General features: G+C 27.6%; 1 protein-coding gene across 1 annotated transcript in view; it reads right to left on the minus strand.

Moving 5' to 3' along the window:
- Nucleotides 1-18,518, minus strand: part of LOC111683167 (putative mediator of RNA polymerase II transcription subunit 26) — a 29,385-nt gene extending 10,867 nt beyond the window's left edge. The window contains exons 1-2 of the mRNA XM_023445215.2: nt 18,368-18,518; nt 17,737-17,853 (exon numbers count right to left, since the gene is read on the minus strand). Of these exons, the coding sequence (XP_023300983.2) occupies nt 17,737-17,757 (21 nt within the window). The 5' untranslated portion in view covers nt 17,758-17,853; nt 18,368-18,518. The remainder of the gene's footprint in view (nt 1-17,736; nt 17,854-18,367) is intronic.
- Nucleotides 18,519-20,824: the final 2,306 nt, after the last annotated feature.

Genomic DNA, 20,824 nt, shown 5'->3' on the forward strand with positions numbered 1-20,824 from the left:
TATAGACTTCATTATAATCCAAACTAAGACAAGGGTACTGTACAATTTTAAGGCAAGATTATGGCCAAGTCAACAGTCTAGACTATATTCCAGACAACAAACAGAACTACAGTCCAGACTCTAGAAAAGATTATACACATGACAATCTACAAGATCATAGACAAAACTATAGTCTACAACATAGACATTACTATAGACAAAACCATAGAGAAAAGCTACAGTCCAGACTACAGATAGAACTATTTTCCAGACCATAGACTTTATAATCCAGACTATATTCAAGACTTTAGTCTAGACTGTAGTCTAGTCTATAATCCAGTCTATAGGCAATACTTATAGACCAGACTATAGACAATACTATAGTCCAGACTATAGACAATACTACAGTCCAGACTATAGACAATACTACAGCCCAGACTATAGACAATACTACAGTCCAGACTGTAGACAATACTATAGTCCAGACTATAGACAATACTATAGTCCAGTTTAAAGACAATACTATAGTCCTGACTATAGACAATACTATAGTCCAGACTATAGAGAATACTATAGTTCAGACTATAGACAATACTATAGTCCAGTTTAAAGACAAGACTATAGTCATTTATATACCAAAGGAAAACCTGTAGTTCAGACTATTGAAAGAAATATTGTCCAAAACATAGACTTGACTATAGTCCAGACTATAGACAATACTATAGTACAGAGTAAAAAAATATTATAGACTATATCCAGATAAAAAATAAGTCAATAGTCAGGGCTATGTCTAAACTATAAACAAAGTCGTTTAGACTATAGATAAGGCTACAGTTCAAATTAAAGACAGTCTAGACTATATTTCATACTATAAACATGACAATTCTCAGTGCTATAGTCTAGACTATTGGCCAGAATATACAAAGTATTGTAGTCCAGACTAATGACAAGACTAAAAAATCTTACTATAGACAATGCTATTGTACGTGTAAGTAGTTACTTTCACAGTCGACTGTGTTTTATTTTATTTTGATTTCAAATCTTTTTATTCTCACGCCTTGTACTCGCTCTTAATTTTAAATGTCAATTGCAAAGTAATTGAAAATCATAAACTCCATCATAAAATCTTTTTTTTTGGATTAAAGATCATCATGAAGTTTCATGCAATTATGATGACTTACATATATCATCGAATATTTGGTGTATTAATATGATTGTTAAAAGTGTATATAATTTGAGGTTTTTCAATGAAATTGCAAAAAAGTAACAATAAATGACATATAAAATTAAAATTTAATTGTGTCTTGGTTTACTAATGAAAATGTGACATTTTATGGGAAAAATTAAACGTCCCACATGAAAATAAGGCTGCACTTAAGATTATTGTTTTGTAATGATATAGATTTTGTGGTAGTAGTTTTAGAAAACTATTGAGGCATGTCATTATCATTGGGAATATTAATGAATTTCAATTTTGTTCATTTTATAATTTTATATTATGAAATAATTATTTGCAAAATTTTATAATTTCTTTCCAAAAACTAAATAAATGTGCAAAAAACTTATAACATCACATAAATTGGTTTAAAAACCACTAAAGAATTATGACTTGCAAATGTGGTTGTTGTGTTATTCGTTAAAAAACACACACAGCATCACAGGTTTGTGTCTTAAGTCTTTCGTTTCACATAAACAAACTATTCAAACTGCTGCCAGCAAACCACCACAATTACACTTTCAAGTGTTGTGTATTGATAAACTCTAATTATAAGTTGTTAAAGTTTGTTTTGAGTTTTTTTATTTTTACATAATCTCCAAATTAACAGGATTAAATATAAAGGAAATTTGTTAAAAAAAAAACAAACACATTTCCTGTCATTAAATAGAGTTGTAATAAGAAACAAAATAATCAAAATAGTGCATACATATTTTGCTTCTACTAACCCAATTATAAAAAATAACATTGCGAAAGTTTTTTTTTTTTTTTTAATTTATATGATTGATAAATTTTGATTTTTTCTTTAAGATGTTTGTGTTAAATTTTGTAATTTGTTTAATTATCTATAAAATGTAAAAACATATTGTGTTTTTAACATTTTTAATTTAGTAACAACAACAAAAATTGAGTGTTAAATGCCACTTTATTATGCAATAAAGTGAAAACATGAGTTTGTTTTAAAACTGCTCATCATTTTTAGTTAAATTACCAACAGAAACTAAAAACAAAACAATACAAGATTTAAACATTTATACTTAACTATAAATAACTTGTACTAAAATCTTGTTTTAACTTTCAAAACTCATCTTAAAATTTTGCACATACTTACAACACATTTATCATTTAACAATGTGTAAGTATGTACTATACACTCTCATCAATATATTATGATGCAATTCGAAGTTTTCGAAAAAAGCTAAATACAACCGTAAAGTAAAAAAATATGTCAGATTATTGCATTTAAGCAAAAAGAAAAAAAATAAAGGATTTAAGTTAACAGAAATAAAAAAACGTTATCGGTCTTATATAAAACTTATATTTTTTGCTTACACTCCTATATAGAGAGGTTTTTACAGAAATTAAATTCCAAGGCACTTGTTTTTAAATGCATTTTTTCGTTGTTGTTGTTGTTGTTGTTGTTTGTGTTTTAATTGAAACAACTTTAACAGAAAAATGCATTACAATTAATTGCTTTAATAAATATTACGTCTGTAATTGTATTATATAGTTATTATTACACTAGTGTGAAAATTATTCGATTGAAAATACGAATAAAGAAAACATAGACAACGATGCATTATTGTAAACAAAACCAAAGACCCAAAGATATGAAAATAATTTCAGGATATAGAACGAGACTATAGCTATGACTCTACTATAAACTGTAGTCCTGATATTAACAAGACTTGTTTACACTAGAGACAATACTATGCTTCAGACTATAGTCTATAGTCCAGACTATAGATAAAACTCTAGTCCAAACTATAAAAAACATTATAGTTCATGCTGTAAATTATATTTAAGTCCAAACTAAAGACAATAGTTCATACTATGAACAAGACTTTACTCCAGACTATAACCAAGAGTAAAGTCGAGAGTATAGACAAGACTATAAACCAGACTATTAAAAGGGTCTATTATCCAGACTATAAAAAGTACTTTAGTTCAAACTTTAGAAAAAAAAACTATAGTTCAAACAATAGACGAGACTTTATTTCAGACCATAAGCAAGACAATAGTCCAAACTACAGACAAGAAAATATTACAGACTATAGCCAAGACTATAGTCCAGACTAGAGACAAGACTATAGACAATACTGACTTTATTTCAGACAATAGACAAGACTATATACCGGGCAATAATGTTTACTATGGATAATACTACGGTTTAAACTATAATCCAGACTATAGTCCAAATAGACAAGACAAGACTATAGAGCAGACTAATGTCCAAACTATGGACAAGACTATAGTCCAGACTACAGACAACGCTAGAGACAAGACTATAGTACTATGGACATTGTTATTATTAATACCATAGTCCAAACTATAGACTAAAGAATAGTTCAGACTATAGATAAAACTATAATCAAGCCTAGAGACAAGACTATAGGTCAAACTATAGGCAAAACTGTAAGCAAGACTATAGTCCTTACTTTAGGCAAGACTATAGTCCATAATATAGACAAGACTTTTGTCTTGTGATCAATCAGTCTAAGACAAACTATATAAAATAGTTTCCTATTTCCATCATTATACCAAATTCGCATAACTAACAACACTAACTGAAACTAATTTTCCAAGTCAACATGTCATAACGTAAATAAATTGAAAACAAAAAAAATATTTATACATTTGTTAACAACCCAGACTTTGTGGTGTCATAAGTTGTCGGTAAATTTTTTTGTTGCAAACAATTTTTTTTCGGCATATAATATTTTTCTACATTTTCTTAATTTCAAACAATTGTTTAAAGATTTTTCAACTAACATTAATTTTCGTCTACATCTCAGCTAATTTTTTTTGCCAATTGTCTCAACTAAATTGTTTCTTTTTTCAGTTCTTTTTCTCAGGTTATCATTTTCATAAATAGTCTAAAGTAAATATTATAATTATTTTGCTATTGTTGTTTTTGGTTTTTGTATTAATAACTATTTAAAATAGCATGTTTTAGTTTTTTTTTTTGCAAAATTTTATGGGATTTAAAACATGTTGTGCATTATTGTTTATTTTTATTGCTTTTAAATTTACATTTTATTTTTTCTTTAACAAATTTTTCGTTTCATTATATTTGTTATTGCTAATGGATTTTGTTTTGTGTTAATAAATTTATTAATTGGTGGGAACAAATAAATTTGTATATATTAGTGAAATATTGTATAGATAATATGTAGAAACAAATTGTTTAGAATTCTCAGGTTTTTCATGGATTCAGAACATTTAGAAATCTTAAATTAAATCGGAAAACCAGCTTTCAATATGCGGAAATTTAAATAGAAGAAACTACTATTGGTTCAACTAATAAGTTCCTCAATTCTATCAGGTTCGACTTGTTTTTGATCAAATTATCAGAATTGGTCTGTTTAAAATCGAAAATATTAAGTTCAACTTTTACTTCCGTATCAATGTTAACATATACGTTGAGGAATTTTTAAAATTTTTTGTATTGTTTCTGGAAAACTTAAACTAATCAAGCGGCATATTGTTTATATTAAACAATAACAGCTGATTGCTGTTAATGCAAAAATGTTAGATTAACATTCTCCAGTAAAAAATATGATCAGAGTACAAAAATGTATTACAAAAATACATTTTGATATTTAAAAATGAACCTAAACATTTCTTTTAAATTACGCCTCGGGAATAACAAAACGTCTATTATTTTAGCAAACATTATGCGGTTAAGCCCGCTTAAATTTACTTTATACTGTTATGCAGTATCTCAAATTTTTTTTAAATTATTTACTAATGCCACTCAAAAAACCATTTAAACAAAAACAAACTGTTTTTATTTTAATAAGATTAACCCACTTTTTTGGTCTTTGTTAAAAACTAAAAAAACAACAATTTACAATTCAAATAAAAAAAAACGGAAACAATAAAAAATTCGCTAAAAATAAATGAACAAAATAAATGTGCGTTTAAATGTTTAATTTATTACTTAAATAAACTATTATCGATTATTTGTGTATCGCTACTATTTATATAATAAATCGAAGATTTTGTAAGCAAAATGACAGTTGGAATTTAAACATGAACGGAGGCTAAGAAAAATGCAAAAATATTTCTAAAGAAAAAGGTAACTGACACTAAACTAGTGCCATTTGACTGGTTGTTTGGTGGGTAGGTTTGAGTTTTAGTTCTTTATGTTAAGATGTTAAGGACTTTAGTCCAATTTAGTCTAGTCTCTAGTTTGGTCAATAGTCTAGTCGCTAGTCGGGTCAATACTCTCGTTTCTAGTTAGGACTATAGTCGAGTCCTAGTCTCTAGTTTGGTCAATAGTCTAGTATCTAGTTTAGTGTACAGTATGATCAATATTATATTCTATAGTCTGGACATTAGTCTGAACTTTAGTCCAGTCTATAGTCTTGACTATAGAGTAGTTTAGACTACAGTATAGTCTCTAGTCTGATCAATATTTTAGTCTAGAGTCTGGTTAATAATTTAATATAATATAATTCTATAAACTTAACTATAGTCCAGACTATTAATTAGACTACTCACCAGACTAGACATTAGGCTATAGTCCTGTCTGTAGTCTAGACAGTAAGCTGGACTATAGCCTAGTCTATAGGCTGGGCTGTAGACTGGACTAAAGTCTATAGGCTAGATTGTAGAGTAAATTATTGACCAGACTGTTGACCATAGACTAGAAACCAGACTAGAGACTAGACTTTAGTCTATGCTAGACTGTAGTGAAAAATGTAGACTGGACTAAAGATAGGACTATAGTCTATACTATAGTACAGACTATAGACTAGTTCATAGTCTCTAGCTTGGTCTTTAGACAAGAGACTGTCTTCAATCTGTATTATAGTCTAGTCTCTAGTTTGGCCAATAGTCTATAGTTTCTATTATATTCTAGTCTCTAATTTGGACAATTGTGTAGTCTTTAGGCTGGTCTGTAGTCTGAATTTTAGTCTAGTCAAGAGTCTGACCAAGAGTCTCTGGTCTGGACTATAATTTAGTTTAACTAGCCTTGTTCTAGTTTTTAGTCTGAGATTTTATCTAGTCAATCTTTGGTATACAATTTTAGACTAACTTATAGACAACTATCCCATTTTAGAGACAACATCAACTTTCAGAAACACTTTTGTTGTTGAAATTTGGAATTGTTTATACAAACATATCTCGCATTTACGGTTCTTCGAGGTTTTGGATGCCAGCCACTGACTTATATTACAGCTAATTTATTTCAGTATTAAAAAAAACATTTGTTTTAAGACTTTAAAGAAAATCGTGGGAGTTTTTAAATGTTTTGTTAAAAAAATTAATGAAAAAAACTGCAAATTTATGTTTGTAGCAAACATAAGTGCTCGTTAACTTTATCAAAACTTTGCTTAAGATAAATAAAGCACTTTTATGCAATTATGAAACGCAGCTATTAACACTTAAGGCCAATAACATCCTGCTGTAAACATAGAAAACCAGCAGCAGCAGCTGAATGTCAATAACATTTCCTTAAAAAGAAAAAAACAACATGAAAAAACTTGATTTAGTTTTTATTTTAAATCGATTTTTGCTCATATTTGTAACACAAGTATAATTTTGTTACATTTGCTTCATTTAAACAAAAGTTTAACGGGCAAAGAAAAAAAACAGAAAAACTGCGACAACCAAGCCAAGTCAAGCAGTTTATTCACATAATATTTTAATGTTTTTCAAAAGCGGAAGTAATAAATGACAAACACGAACCAAAAACTAAAATTTACAACAATGGTATATGGAAAAAAATAATGCCAAATAAGAAAATTTTAAGCAAAAAAAAAATCCAAATAAAACAGCCAAAATCAAAAACAACCATCTCCCGCTGTGTTATACAAACACACATTGTAATGAAAACGAAAGTTTAAGACAGAGCAAAAAAAAGATAAGGCCCACAGCAAGCAACTGAAATAGCAAAGCAACAAAAAAAATTATGGGCCAACAAAAAAAAACTTCAGCTTAAGAAAAAGTTTACCAAAATCTCAAGTGAGTATGGTCAGTACGATAAAACTGTGTTTTATTTTACTATTGCCACTTCCAAAAGAATTTTTATATTTTATTGTTTATTGTTTATTTTAATAATTATGAATGTTTTTTGACCAATAATCATTAAACATGTTTGTAGTTTAAGTTTTTTTTTTCTCAAAAAGAAAGAAAGATGCAATAATAAAAACCGGTACAAGTTGTACCTTGGAAATCAAAAAGAAAGAAAGATTTATATTTGTCTTAAACATTTTCAATAAAAAGTAAAAGTGGTCAAACGTGTACCCAAATACACAAGGACGGACTCAATGAAGAAAAAAATTAAAAAAAAATAAATGTAATAAATATATATATGTACAAATAAAAATAAATAAAAACAAAATCAAACTATTGTTATTACAAGTCTTAAACCTGATACAGTTGTTGAGGACGTTTGCTGAAGATTTTAAACAATAAATATTGGTTTAAACATTTTATTTTATATTGTTATGAAAATTTAAAAATTTTTATTTATTTAAATTAAACTGCAGTTACTCTTTTTGTTTATGTTTTTTTTCGGTACAAGACCACAACATTTCCATTTCAATTTCATTTCGAGACAAGGTCATTTAGAGCATTATTTTGTTAAATTTTTATGTTTCATGTTGTTGCTTGACATAATAAAAATGTTGACAAGAAATCTTAAAAAAAAAAAAAAAAACTAATTAACTATACACACTCTTATGGTCATCCATAATTATGTAAATTTTTAGTTAAAGTTATTTAATTTTGTTGCTGCCAATGTGATAATCAAAACAATCATACACATATGAAAGAGTAGATGACGTTGATCACGCTGATGATGATGTTTTCTTTGAAAAGATTAAAAAGCTGTTAACCGAAAAATCCACACACATTTAACTCCCTTTATAATGAAACTTTAGTGCGTTTGTATTAGTTATTATTTCACAATATCATCAAAACAAATCCATATTAATCTCTTATAATAATATCACATAAAATTCATTTTAATGTAGTCAACCTCATAATGTTGTTTAACGTCATCATTATGAACATCTCTTAAGTTATGATTATAATTAATATTGGAAACAACAATTTTGTAGTTTTGTTTTTCTTTTTTATTCATATGGTTATGCCAATCAACCAACGTTTTATTACAAGTACACCGGCATTGTGGCCACAATAATTCGTAATAAAACAAGATAAATGCACTTTGTTGAAGTAAGAAATAATCATGCAACAGTTAAGAATAGAAAACTGGCACAATTATACCCTACACTACCAAAACACGTGTTTGTGTTTCTGTTTGTTAAAATCTAACTTGTCCAGAGACTACTCTTTGATCTACTTCGCTAACTATGTTATGGACCAGTCTAGAGTACATTACTGACTAGTCTATGAAATACTCTATTGACTATTTTGTCTATGGACTTGACCTTAAATCGGTCTATTTTTTACTCTATGGACTCCTCTACATATTAATCTATTAACAAGTCTATTGACTATTGAACTAGTCCATGGACTATTTTATAAACTACTCTACTGTTTAATCTAAAGATCATTATATTGACTATTCTAAGAACTAGTCTACTGAATAAACTATTTACCAATACAAAGACTATTCTATAAGCTAGAACTTACTATCCTATTGATTAGTCCAACAACTATTCAATAGATTACACTTCTGACTAGTTTACGAACAAGTCTATTGACTATTCTGTGAACTAGTCCAGAGACTAATCTTTGGTCTACTCCGCTGATAAGGCTGTGAACAATTCTATTGACTATTCTATGAACTTGTCCAGAGACTACTCTTTGGTCTACTCCGCTGACTAGGCTAATAATCCATTGATTATTCTATGGAATACACCAACGAACTACTCTACTGACTAGCCTATAGAGAATTATTGACTATTTAGTTTATGGACTTGACTATGAATCGGTCTACTCTTTAGACTATAGACTAGTCTACTGACTATCAAATGGAATAGTTTTTGAATTATTCTACTTCCTAATCTATAAAATAACAAATGGACTACTATGTTGACTAGTCAATGGACCAGTCTACTGGCTTACACTATTGACTAGTTCTACTGACTGTTCTACTGACCAGTCTAAAAGAAGACTACCTTGTGAAAAATATAGGATAGTATTCTTAACTAAATAAACTGTGATCACAACAAAATAAGTTTACTTTCCATAAGAGTAAGTGCTAATTTTATGTCACCAACTGTAATAGCACATTATTGAAAGTAAAACCTTTACCACACACACACACACACACAATATACAACTAAAATAGCATCTTTTTGTTTATTACTTTACGTTATTTTTTGTCTACAATAAAGAAGCCACCTCAAGATAACTACGCTGCAAGTAAAGTTTACTTGACACAAAGTGAAAGGTTTTTTTTATAAATTTGCAAAAAATCAACTGTAAAGAGTAAAAAATGTATTTTTATGGATTTATCTGCGTATTGTAAGAGTTAAATCATCTTTTTTTTAATGAATTTTTTTTATTTTAATGTTAATTTGAGTTCGAGTTTTACAACATATTGCAATAGTAATAACAAACTGAAATAGTTGTAAAAATACAAAGTAAACAAAATCACAACAGGTTAATATGATTCATATGGTAAAAAATCCCATGAATCATTTTAACAAAAAAAAAATAACTAAATTACGAAAATATAAAGAAAAATCCATTAAAATCATTTGATCAATCAATTTTGTGTAACATTGACATTATGTGAATCATGTTACGAATAATCAAACACAAAAACATAATTGTTTAAGTAGGTTTATAAGTAGCTAATCATTTCTCTGTATCATGTATATTTTTTTAGATAATTTCAACGATTATATGTATCTGTCCATCCTTCATATTGTTTATTGTACAAGAAGTAGTTAAGTTCGTTACTCAATACTTATGATCATACTAATAAAAGTTTTTTTTCAATAATTTATAATGTCTGCTTGAAATGTACATATAATATGAAAATTTACATCTCTTTTGCTTAAAACCATTTTTACAGATCATTGAAGTGTTAAATAAGTTTCCGCAAATTTTTTGACGAAAACCATAAAATTGTTAAGAAAATTATATAGACTATAATATTTACATACGTTTAACATGTTGTTTTTAACGTTCATATATATGTATGAACGTATGAATGTATGAATGTGATATTGCTATTAATCAAGTATATTTGTTCATGATGTATCATATGGACTGGAAAAAATATTAACTAGCCTATTGCCTAGTCTGCTAAACAGTCTATTGTCTTTATATATGGACTAGTCTATTGACTAGTATGTTAACTATTCCTAATCCCTGTCTTATCCGCGGACTAGCCTGTTAAATAGTCTATCAACTAGTCTCTTGACTGGTCTGTAGACTGATCTATTACATATTGCCTAGCCTTATGAGTAGTATGTTGTATGTCTAATAGAAATCCTATTGCCTTATATATGAACTAATCCCTTGTCATGCCGGCTAACTAAGTAGTCTCTTGCATAGTCTATTTACTGGTCTATAGACTGGTATTAAACAGTCCTTTGCTGGTTTGCTAAACAGTCTATTGTCTTGATATATGATTTAGTCTATTGGCTATTATGTTAACTAGTCTGCGGACTAGTCTGTTGAATAGTCTATTAACTAGTCTATTATTGGTCTATAGACTGATCAATACTTATTACAACATACAACATACTAGCCTTTTGACTAGTATGTTGCCTGTTTGTTAGAACTCCTATTGCCTTGTCACATCGGGTCTATTGTATAGTCTATTTACTAGTATATTGACTGGTCTGTAGACTGGTCAATTGCCTAGTCTGTAATCTATTCCGTTGACTGATCTGTTTACTGGACTATTGCCCACTGATAAGTCTGTTGACTGTCTGTTAGAAAGTCTATTGTCTTTTTTATAGATTAATCTGTTGACTAGTATGTTAACTCACCTAAATAGTCTATAGACTAGTCTGTTTACCATTCTGTTAATTAGACTGTTGCATAGTACATTGACTATGTGTATCCTATTAAAATTCTTTACTAGACTATGGACTTAGTCGAGTCTGCTAGACCGTCTATTGTCTTTTATATTGACTAATATACAGACTAATTTCTTGACTAGTCTGTTTACTATTCTGAAGAGAATAGTAAACAGACTAGTAAAGTAAACATGCTAGTATTCTCTTCACTAGTATGTTGACTTGTCTGCGGTAGGTTAGTGGTTAGTGTTCGAGTCTGGTAGACCGCAGGTATGGGGTTCTATTCCCTTCTGTGGCACTGGTTAAGTAGCGCACAATAGGCCCGATAGAGGCCTAGGTGTATTTCTTCGGTTTAGATGTGTATACATTCCCTTTTAAACTAACTAACTATGTTGACTTGTCTATTGCCTAATGGACTACTCTACCTATTATTGACTATTGTATGGACTAGACTTTTAAATTGTTTATATACTAGTCTATAAACTAGTTTTTGAACTAGTGTGTTAACTTATGGCAAAACTATGGACTAGTCCATAAGGACTCCTTATTAAGGAGTGATCTTTCGACTGTTCTATTGACTAGTCTTTTAATTAGTGGATTGTTTACGCTTCTCATTGATAAGTATTCTGATCAACCTATGGACTACATAATAAAATGTTAGTATATATTGTATATATTTATATGACATATAAGACATTTTCCTTTCTAGGTTTTATCCACCTACTCAACCTGTAATTACTAAACTAATTCAAATGTCATGCAGATGGTACGTACTAGTCATTTATTAATGCATTATTCTGTCATGACAAGCTATTAGCAAGTTTATACATGATTTTTCTAACGTTTATTCTAACGTAAAAAGAAATTGCCCAAAAAAAGTCACTGACTGAATGATGACTTGTCAAATGGATCATCATGCATTACATAGACAGCTTTGTATAAAAAAAACTATTAATATTTGCTTGCGGTAAATACAGTAATTTGTTTATTATTTTGGTGTTTTTCGTTTTTTTCCTTTAACTTTTTAAATAAATAAATTAAACAAAATAATGTGTTTAAACACCTAGACAAGTTGTTAACATCAAATCAACAGCAAAAAAGTACATTCGTACATATTTTATTTAAATATGCAAGTACTACTTGATGTTAAAGAAATCACAATAATAAAATGAATATATTTACACATAAAATAAAAAAATGCTGAAGCATGCCCGTAAATTGTTAATTTAAATTTTACAGACAACATTTATAGTGCAACAATGCAAACATTACATATGTACTTAATGTCTGTTGGCGTAGCGTTACACAAACTTAAGTTTACACTATAGTAATGGGTAAATAAGTCATATAAATATGGAGTTAAACTTATTTGTTTATCAAGACAATGTGGGATATAATGTTATAGGACAAATAGCTAAACAAAAAACAATAATAGCAAAAACTTCGCGTAATAAACATAAATTTTTATAAACCCTTTTATGGAGTCTGCTTTATTTATTAGGTATTTCCAAAAATCAGGTTCAATCGATTTGCTGTATGTTTAAACTGTGATTTTAATATATGACTTCTCAGTTAGTAAAACTGAAATTTCTAAACTTTCAAAAAAAAAAAAAAAATGCATGGTAGCTTGCACTAATACATTGATGGTTTAGCTATACTGATATATAAAATATTCTGTTTTTGACTGCCTCTGTTCCAGCTTTAACATGCTCAAATTGCATTTTTAGCTTTGATTTGAAGTCTCGAATTCTTTTTTTGTTTAATTTAAAAAAAATGTCAGTTATGAGATGCCAACATGTGCAATTCTAACAAACTTCATTTAATTACAAAACAAATTACATTAATGTTACTTTTGTTTAGTCATGTTGATGCAACATTAAGGTTTTCTCTTCTTCTAAGAATTTCTTTATAAAAGAAAATCACAAAAAAAAAACAATGTTCAATTAATTTGCTAAAAAGAAATTTATAAACAATAGAGAAATTTCTTATTTTTTTTCACCATATTTCCTGTCTTTAGTAAAGATGTTACAATGAACGTACAAACAAAAAAAAAATAGCACAAATATTTGTGTCTTTCTTTGGCTGGTATTAAAAAAACTTCCCACTTTCTACCAGAAAAATAATTTCTTTTTAGTCACACTACAAATGGACAGTTTGCATGTGACAAGAATATTAAATTAAAATTATAAACAAATTTTATACACAATAAAAAAACTAAAATAACAATCAATTCAGTCATATAAAATTGAAATGGAAACTTTAAAAGACGCACCTTAAAAAAAAAACAACAAAAAAATAAAACAACAATTTAAAAATGCCCTCAAAAAAATATATTTTTTTTGTTTATAAAAAAGAAAAATTAAAAATTTAAAGGTCTTTTAAAAGTAAAAATGAAATACTTAACTACCTGTTGTTCAGTTTAAAAGAAATGTTTTAATTTTAAAATTAATAAAAACTAATTTGTGTTAAAAATTAAAAATATTAATTTAGTTAATTTTACTAAAATGCCATAAAGTTTTTTATAAAAAAAATATTAGAAAAATACACTCACACTTTACTAAAAAACTAGGTCAATTTCAATTCAAACAAAATTTTGAAATTTTTTTGGCCAATGATCTTTTATTATCGACATAAATGTTAGGGGCCATCATCTTCATCATCATTATTCACCACGAGATTCAATTAAATCAAAAAAAAAAAATAAATAAAAATAACAAAATAAATGAAACAATTTAAAATGTTGCATTTAATATAAAGTAAATTGTAAGTAAAAACATCCACATATGTGTTTGTATATATAAAAATTTTATGTGACTTTTGTTATTTAGTTGTTGAAACAACAACAGCAACAATAAACTCAGTAAGTTTATTCACTTTTGATCTTCTTTTGATTTTTACAATAAACTATTGTCGGTTGTGAATGATGATGATGATGATCTTGTAGCTTCTTTGTTTTGACCAACAATAAACAAAATGATTGTTGGACTAAATTGTTCAATGGTACCAAAAAAAAAAACGCATACACTTACACACACACTATTTAATGAAAATATCATCATAAACTTTATTTGAAGGTTAATTGAAAGTATTTTATTGAAAATTATTTGTGACTTCTTGACAGCATCTTTTTTTCAATATTGATTTTTTAACAATTTTGTTATTTTAACTTTTAAATTGTTTAGCCAATTGTTTATTTTATTTTTTCTAATTAAAGCCAAAGAAAAATTTCAAAATATTTTATAGCTAATTATTTGTGTTTTTTTAAGCTATATGTTAAAATTTTGCTTATTTTTGACAATTAACCTTCGATATATGATTTCTTCCTATTGTTAGTTTAAAATTAATACTTTAAAATCAATATTTATTCAACATTATGCTAATAAACATTAATTAATTGCTTTTTAAATAAACATTAATAGCAACAGGATGAAATCAATTATTATTTATTATTGAATGCACAAATTGCTTTCAATTTCGAAACAAAAATTGTTTTCAATATAGAAACAAAATTATCTAAATTTTTTTAATTCCGGATGCCCTGGTAGGTGGGTTTGTATCGTTCTTCTGTATTCGTCTTGGGGTCGTGGGTTCGATTCCCAGCAATGACTCCATTCAAACTAGAGAATTATACATAGGGTAAACTATACATATAATAGAATATAGACTAGACTATACTCTAGACTATAGACTAGACTATAGACTAGACTATAGACTAGACTATAGACTAGACTATAGACTAGACTATAGACTAGACTACAGACTAGACTATAGACTAGACTATAGACTAGACTATAGACTAGACTATAGACTAGACTATAGACTAGACTATAGACTAGACTATAGACTAGACTATAGACTAGACTATAGACTAGACTATAGACTAGACTATAGACTATATAGACTATAGACTAGATTATAGACTAGACTATAGACTAGACTATAGACTAGACTATAGACTAGACTATAGAATCGACTATAGACTGGACTATAGAATCGACTATAGACTAGACTTTAGAATAGACTAGACTAAAGGCTAGATTAAAGATTACGCTATAGACTATAGATTAATGACTAGAATATAGACTAGACTTTAGACTAGATTGTATACCAGACTGTGTACTAGACTTTAGACTGGACTAAGTAAACTACTTATCAACAGTTTATAAGTTAGCAAGTGATCAGAATGGGAATTTAGAAAATCAAGGACTAATACATATGTACTTTTATTTATTTCTTTAATTGTATTGCAAAATCATTAAACCTCAATTAAATAAACATAAATGTCTCAAACGACACTTGTTGTCATAATTAAAAGTTGTCATTTTATAAAAATTTAATTAACATTTTAGGTGTAATTACACACATTTTTATATGTAATTACTAAGTGTGTCATAATTATTGCGCATGCGTACGTACATTCATTTAAATAACACATTTTATTATGTTATAATTTGATGAGTGGTTGTGCTACATTCATTTAAATAGTGCAACCGTTATACAAAAAAAAACAAAAATTGGAATTTTTATTTGCAATATGCAAATTAATCATAAAATGTTAATTAATAAAAAAGCATAAAACAAAAATAGGTTGTGCAATAGATAGTGTATTGAAATGAAACACCTAAATCTTTTTTTTTTGTAACACATATTTATGGGAGAAATTGTCAAAACTTTTTAAATTTTATTTTAAATATTTATGGATTTATGTTAATCGGTTGATAGTGGTATTAAACGTACATATGATAACTGGTTATTATTTAAAGGGGTTTATGAAATTTGAAATCTTTTTTTTAATTTTTGATTTACTTTTTTTATTACTAATAAATTGAATTTGTTTTTTCTTATTCACAGATATTATTTTCATACAAAAAAATTTAAAGATTTTGTAATGAAAATAAGGTAAGTCTTAAATATTGTATTAGTTTTGATTTCTAAAAATGTTTAATTATTCGATGCCCTCTTTAAAACTAACAAGCTGTCTTTTCGCTAAATAAAATCAAAATAAGTTCCAAACGAAAAAAGCTAGGATACTGACATTTGACCCAATCTCTAATAATTTTATTAGTTATGTATTAATCGATATTAAATATTAAACATAATACTCTACTGTAAATTATCGGTCTTTATTTGACCCTTGACTCCATATAAAGAACTCCTTGTTATGTTTACACTAAAATAACAACGAAATTCGATATAAACTAGTTTTATAAAATCCAAAAAATTCTCAATAACTTTCCTTGCCCTCCACATAAAATTCTTATAACAAGATCGGTTTATTTACCATTAATTTATAAAATGAATCAGTAAAATGGAGAAGACATGGAAATTCTACGATTAAACCTCCAGACTCAAAATTCTTATCTGAAGTTATGCAAAAATCATATTTTGCGAATTTTTTACACAAATCGTTTTAGAAATTTCGAAGAACATTTTGTAAGTTTGTAAGATTTTCACAATATTAATTTTTTATTCTACAAATTCTGAATCTAAAATGCAAAGTCGATTTTACAATGCCCATCTATCTAGCTGTACGTATATTTTTGGAAAAAAAAACTTTTTGAAGACCCCATATGTCTTTGAAATCGAAATCTTCAATAACTCTATCAGATATTCTTTCAAAAAGTATGCTGTGAGTTTGTATGAGTAAAATTCCGAAGTAATAGTTATAGTTATATTAAAATGCATTAAGATTTTAAAATTACTTTTAAATTTGAAATTTGAAAATGCGAACAAAAGTAGTACTTCCAGAAATCACTATTTTAACAAATTTGAAAAAATTTCGCAGATAAAATCGAATTCTCAAAAAATTATTCTTAGAAACATAATAATTCCAATAAGTATTTAGAAGTTTGCATTCATAAATTATAGTGAATTTTTTTTCAATTCATGAACATTTTAAAATAATATTCAAAATATTTTAATTTTCGAAATTTGAAAATGTGAAAAAAAGAAAATTATATTTCTAAGATTGCATTAAACTTTACTATATTAACAAAATTTTCGAACATTATTTTAAGAATCCTAAAAATTCCAAATTTAAATTCAAATTTTCGAAAAAAAAATTTTAAAATTTGTATTCAGAAATTATAGTGAAAATAAGTACTTCATACTTCAATTCATGGAAATTTCAAAATAATATTCAAACTTTTGAAATTTGAAAATGTGAACAAACAAAAACTGTATTTCTTTTAGTATTTCAACAAAAATTTTAAAAATTATCGCATACCAATTTTTATTTTTGAAAACTATTTGAAGAATCATAATTATATATCAATGACTTTCAAAATTTTTCAAATATAACTTCATATTTTATATTTATTGGTTTGAAAATTTTTCGAAAAAAAGTTCGAATTTATTAAATATTTTAAGAATTTTAGAACTGGAATTACTTTTAAATATTAAAGTATTTGGAAAATCAGTTAGAAATTTTGATTTTAACTAACATTACATAACCTAGCAAACAATTTCATTACAATGTAAATCATTCCTAGAATTCCAAAATGCTTAAGAAATTTAAAAAAAAACATTTCATTTATAAAATATTTTTTAATTATTTAGTAATTATTTTCAAATTGTACTTACCAACAAGTGTGTAATCCTCATATTTGCTTAATTTTCCAAACGATTTATTGGTATTTCCTCAAAATTTACAATTTGGGAAATTGTAAAATTTTAATTTAACAACTTGAAAGTATAAAGCTAAAGGATTTTTTAAGAAAGGAAAAAAGACGAAAACACAAAGATTATATAAAAATGAATTTAAGGAAATTAAACTACAGGTTTTTTTTTACATAAAAATCTTGTTTTTTTTTAATTTAACAATGAATATCAGACACTCCAAAGTAGTTTTTTTTCTATTAAGCCAAATGTATCCTTTGGAAACTTGTATTTTTTTATAACATTTGTTTATTTTCTCTTTATATGTTTCTTTATATCATAATGGCCATTGTATGTAAATATTGCAACTGTTTTTTTCTGCGTTTTTTTTTCACAAAAAATAAATAAAAATTTTAAATAAAACACACAAAAAGTATATGAAAGTAACTTTCGCGCCCACTGCCACTTTTGTATAATTATGATACTAAGTATTTGGCTATAGAGATAGTAAAGTAAATATGTTGAGTATCTGGAGTGTATAGTTTCAAATATAGAGTAACACAAAAAAAACGAGATAAATTTTTAAATATTTTTTTGTTTTTAAGTTTTTGCACACCTTATGTGTTTTTTAATAAAACACTAAAAAAACGCGACCGAACGTCAGTGAAGCTAAAGTTAAACTAAATTTATTAAAACCAAAATTTCCGTCAAGCCAACACTGAATGAAGACTTCAGACGACGACTTTAGACACTACACAATAGCAGCAGCAGCAAAAAAAAATATGAAAAAAACTTCAAACCTAAAACACAACTGAAAGCAACACCAACAAAAACTTTAAAATGGAAATGCAAAGAGGCATCTTGTGTTTTATTTCTTTTTTATTTTGAATTTTTGTTATTTGGTGGCGCGCACACAATTGCTTGGCACCAGCAACAGACAAAAATTGAAGATTTGAAGAAGCAGCAACTTGTTTGAGACAAAAACTACCTTTCGTTTTAAGAAAACAAAATACACACACTACAACTACATATTTTTGAGACAAAAAAAAACGTCATTATTGTTGGCCAAAATACACAATTCCAAAAGAAAAAAATACAAAAAAAGATTAACTGAAACTAAAAGTTGTCTCTTAGACTCAAAACTCTCCATGTTGGTGGTGATATTAAAAAAACCAAACAATATGTTGCTGCTGTTAATGATGATTATGTTGCTAAATGTTGTTGCTAACAATGTTTTGCTCTGCTCTTTTTTTAACCGTAGCAAATTCAGTTTATACATACTTACAAATTTTAAGTAAAAGTGTTGCAAATAATATTGTTTTGTTTTAAGTACTTTTATATACGAGGTCAAGTTTATAACAGAGAGTTCAAAACTAGACTACAGACTAGACTATTGACTAGACTTTAGACTTGACTATAGACTAGACTACAGGCTAGACTACAGGCTAGACTATGGAATAGGTTTAAACTTGACTACAGACTAGTCTATATACCAGACTACAGACTAGTCTATATACCAGACTACAGACTAGTCTATATACCAGACTACAGACTAGTCTATACACCAGACTATAGACATGTCTATAGACCAGACTATAGACAAGTCTATAGACCAGATTATAGACAAGTCTGTAGACCAGATTATAGACAAGTCTATAGACCAGACTATAGACTAGTCTATAGACCAGACTATATACTAGTCTATAGATCAGACTATAGACTAGTCTATAGACTAATCTATAGAATAGTCTATAGACCAGACTATAAACTAGTCTATAGACCAGACTATAGACTAGTCTATAGACCAGACTATAGACTAGTCTATAGACCGGAATATAGAATAGTCTATAGGCCAGACTATAGAATAGTCTATAGACCAGACTATAGACCAGACTATTGACTAGTCCAAGACCAGTCCATACACTAGACAATAAACTAGTCTATAGACTAGTCTATAGGCTAGTCTATAGACTAGTCTATAGACCAGACCAGACTATAGACTAGTCTATAGAGGGGACTATAGACTAGTCTTATGACCAGATTATAGACTAGACTATAGACTAGTCTAATGACCAGATTATAGACTAGACTATAGACTAGTCTAAAGACCAGACTAGTCTATAGATCAGACTTTAGACTAGTCTATAGTCTGGACTATAGATTAGTCAAAAGACTAGTCTATAGTCCGGACTATAGATTAGTCAAAAGACTAGTCTATAGTCCGGACTATAGATTAGTCAAAAGACTAGTCTATAGACCAGACTAGTCTATAGACCAGAATATTGACTAGTCTATAAACCAGACTATAGACTAGTCTAAAGGCCAGACTATAGACTAGTTTATGGACCAGACTATAGACTAGTTTTTGGACCAGACTATAGACTAGTCTATAGTCTGGTCTATAGACTGGACTGTAAACTAGAATATTATCTATACTACATACTAGATTATAGACTAGATGGATATAGTCTTGGCTATAGACTAGATAATAGACTAGACTATAATGCTAATTCATCATCAACAAATTTTAGGGTCAAAGCAAATCTTTTGTCTTAGAATTTTACATTCTTCACCAGTAACGACGTAGATAATATAACATTACTATTTTTAATCAAACGTAAAATAAGATAACTAAAGTATTTTAATTAATATTTTATTATTTCAATCTACAACACTTTTTAAATTCAACTATTTTTTCTTCAAATACTTTTTCACACAACAGTCAATAACAATTTCACTAAGAAACACCAGAACACTGCACGTCAAACCAATAACCAATATAATCCAAATCAATAACAAATCCCCTTCCGTTAAATCTTCATACGTTTTCAGAGTGCTCGGATCACGAAAAGTTATTCTATTCGAATTCAATAAATCATTAAAAACTTCTAACTGCCAGGCATGAATCAAACCACTCGAATGTATTTTATGCACCAGATAATCCAATGGTTCCTTATAGGGTGAATGCTTTCCCAATGGTAAACCAAATAATAGTACATTCCACATATTCATACTTTCAGAGACACAAAATTTTTTCTCAGCATAATACATTTGTACATGCGAATAAACGTTC

This window comes from Lucilia cuprina, chromosome 6 (assembly GCF_022045245.1).
Source record: "Lucilia cuprina isolate Lc7/37 chromosome 6, ASM2204524v1, whole genome shotgun sequence".
In the NCBI taxonomy this organism is placed as follows: Eukaryota; Metazoa; Arthropoda; class Insecta; order Diptera; family Calliphoridae; genus Lucilia; species Lucilia cuprina.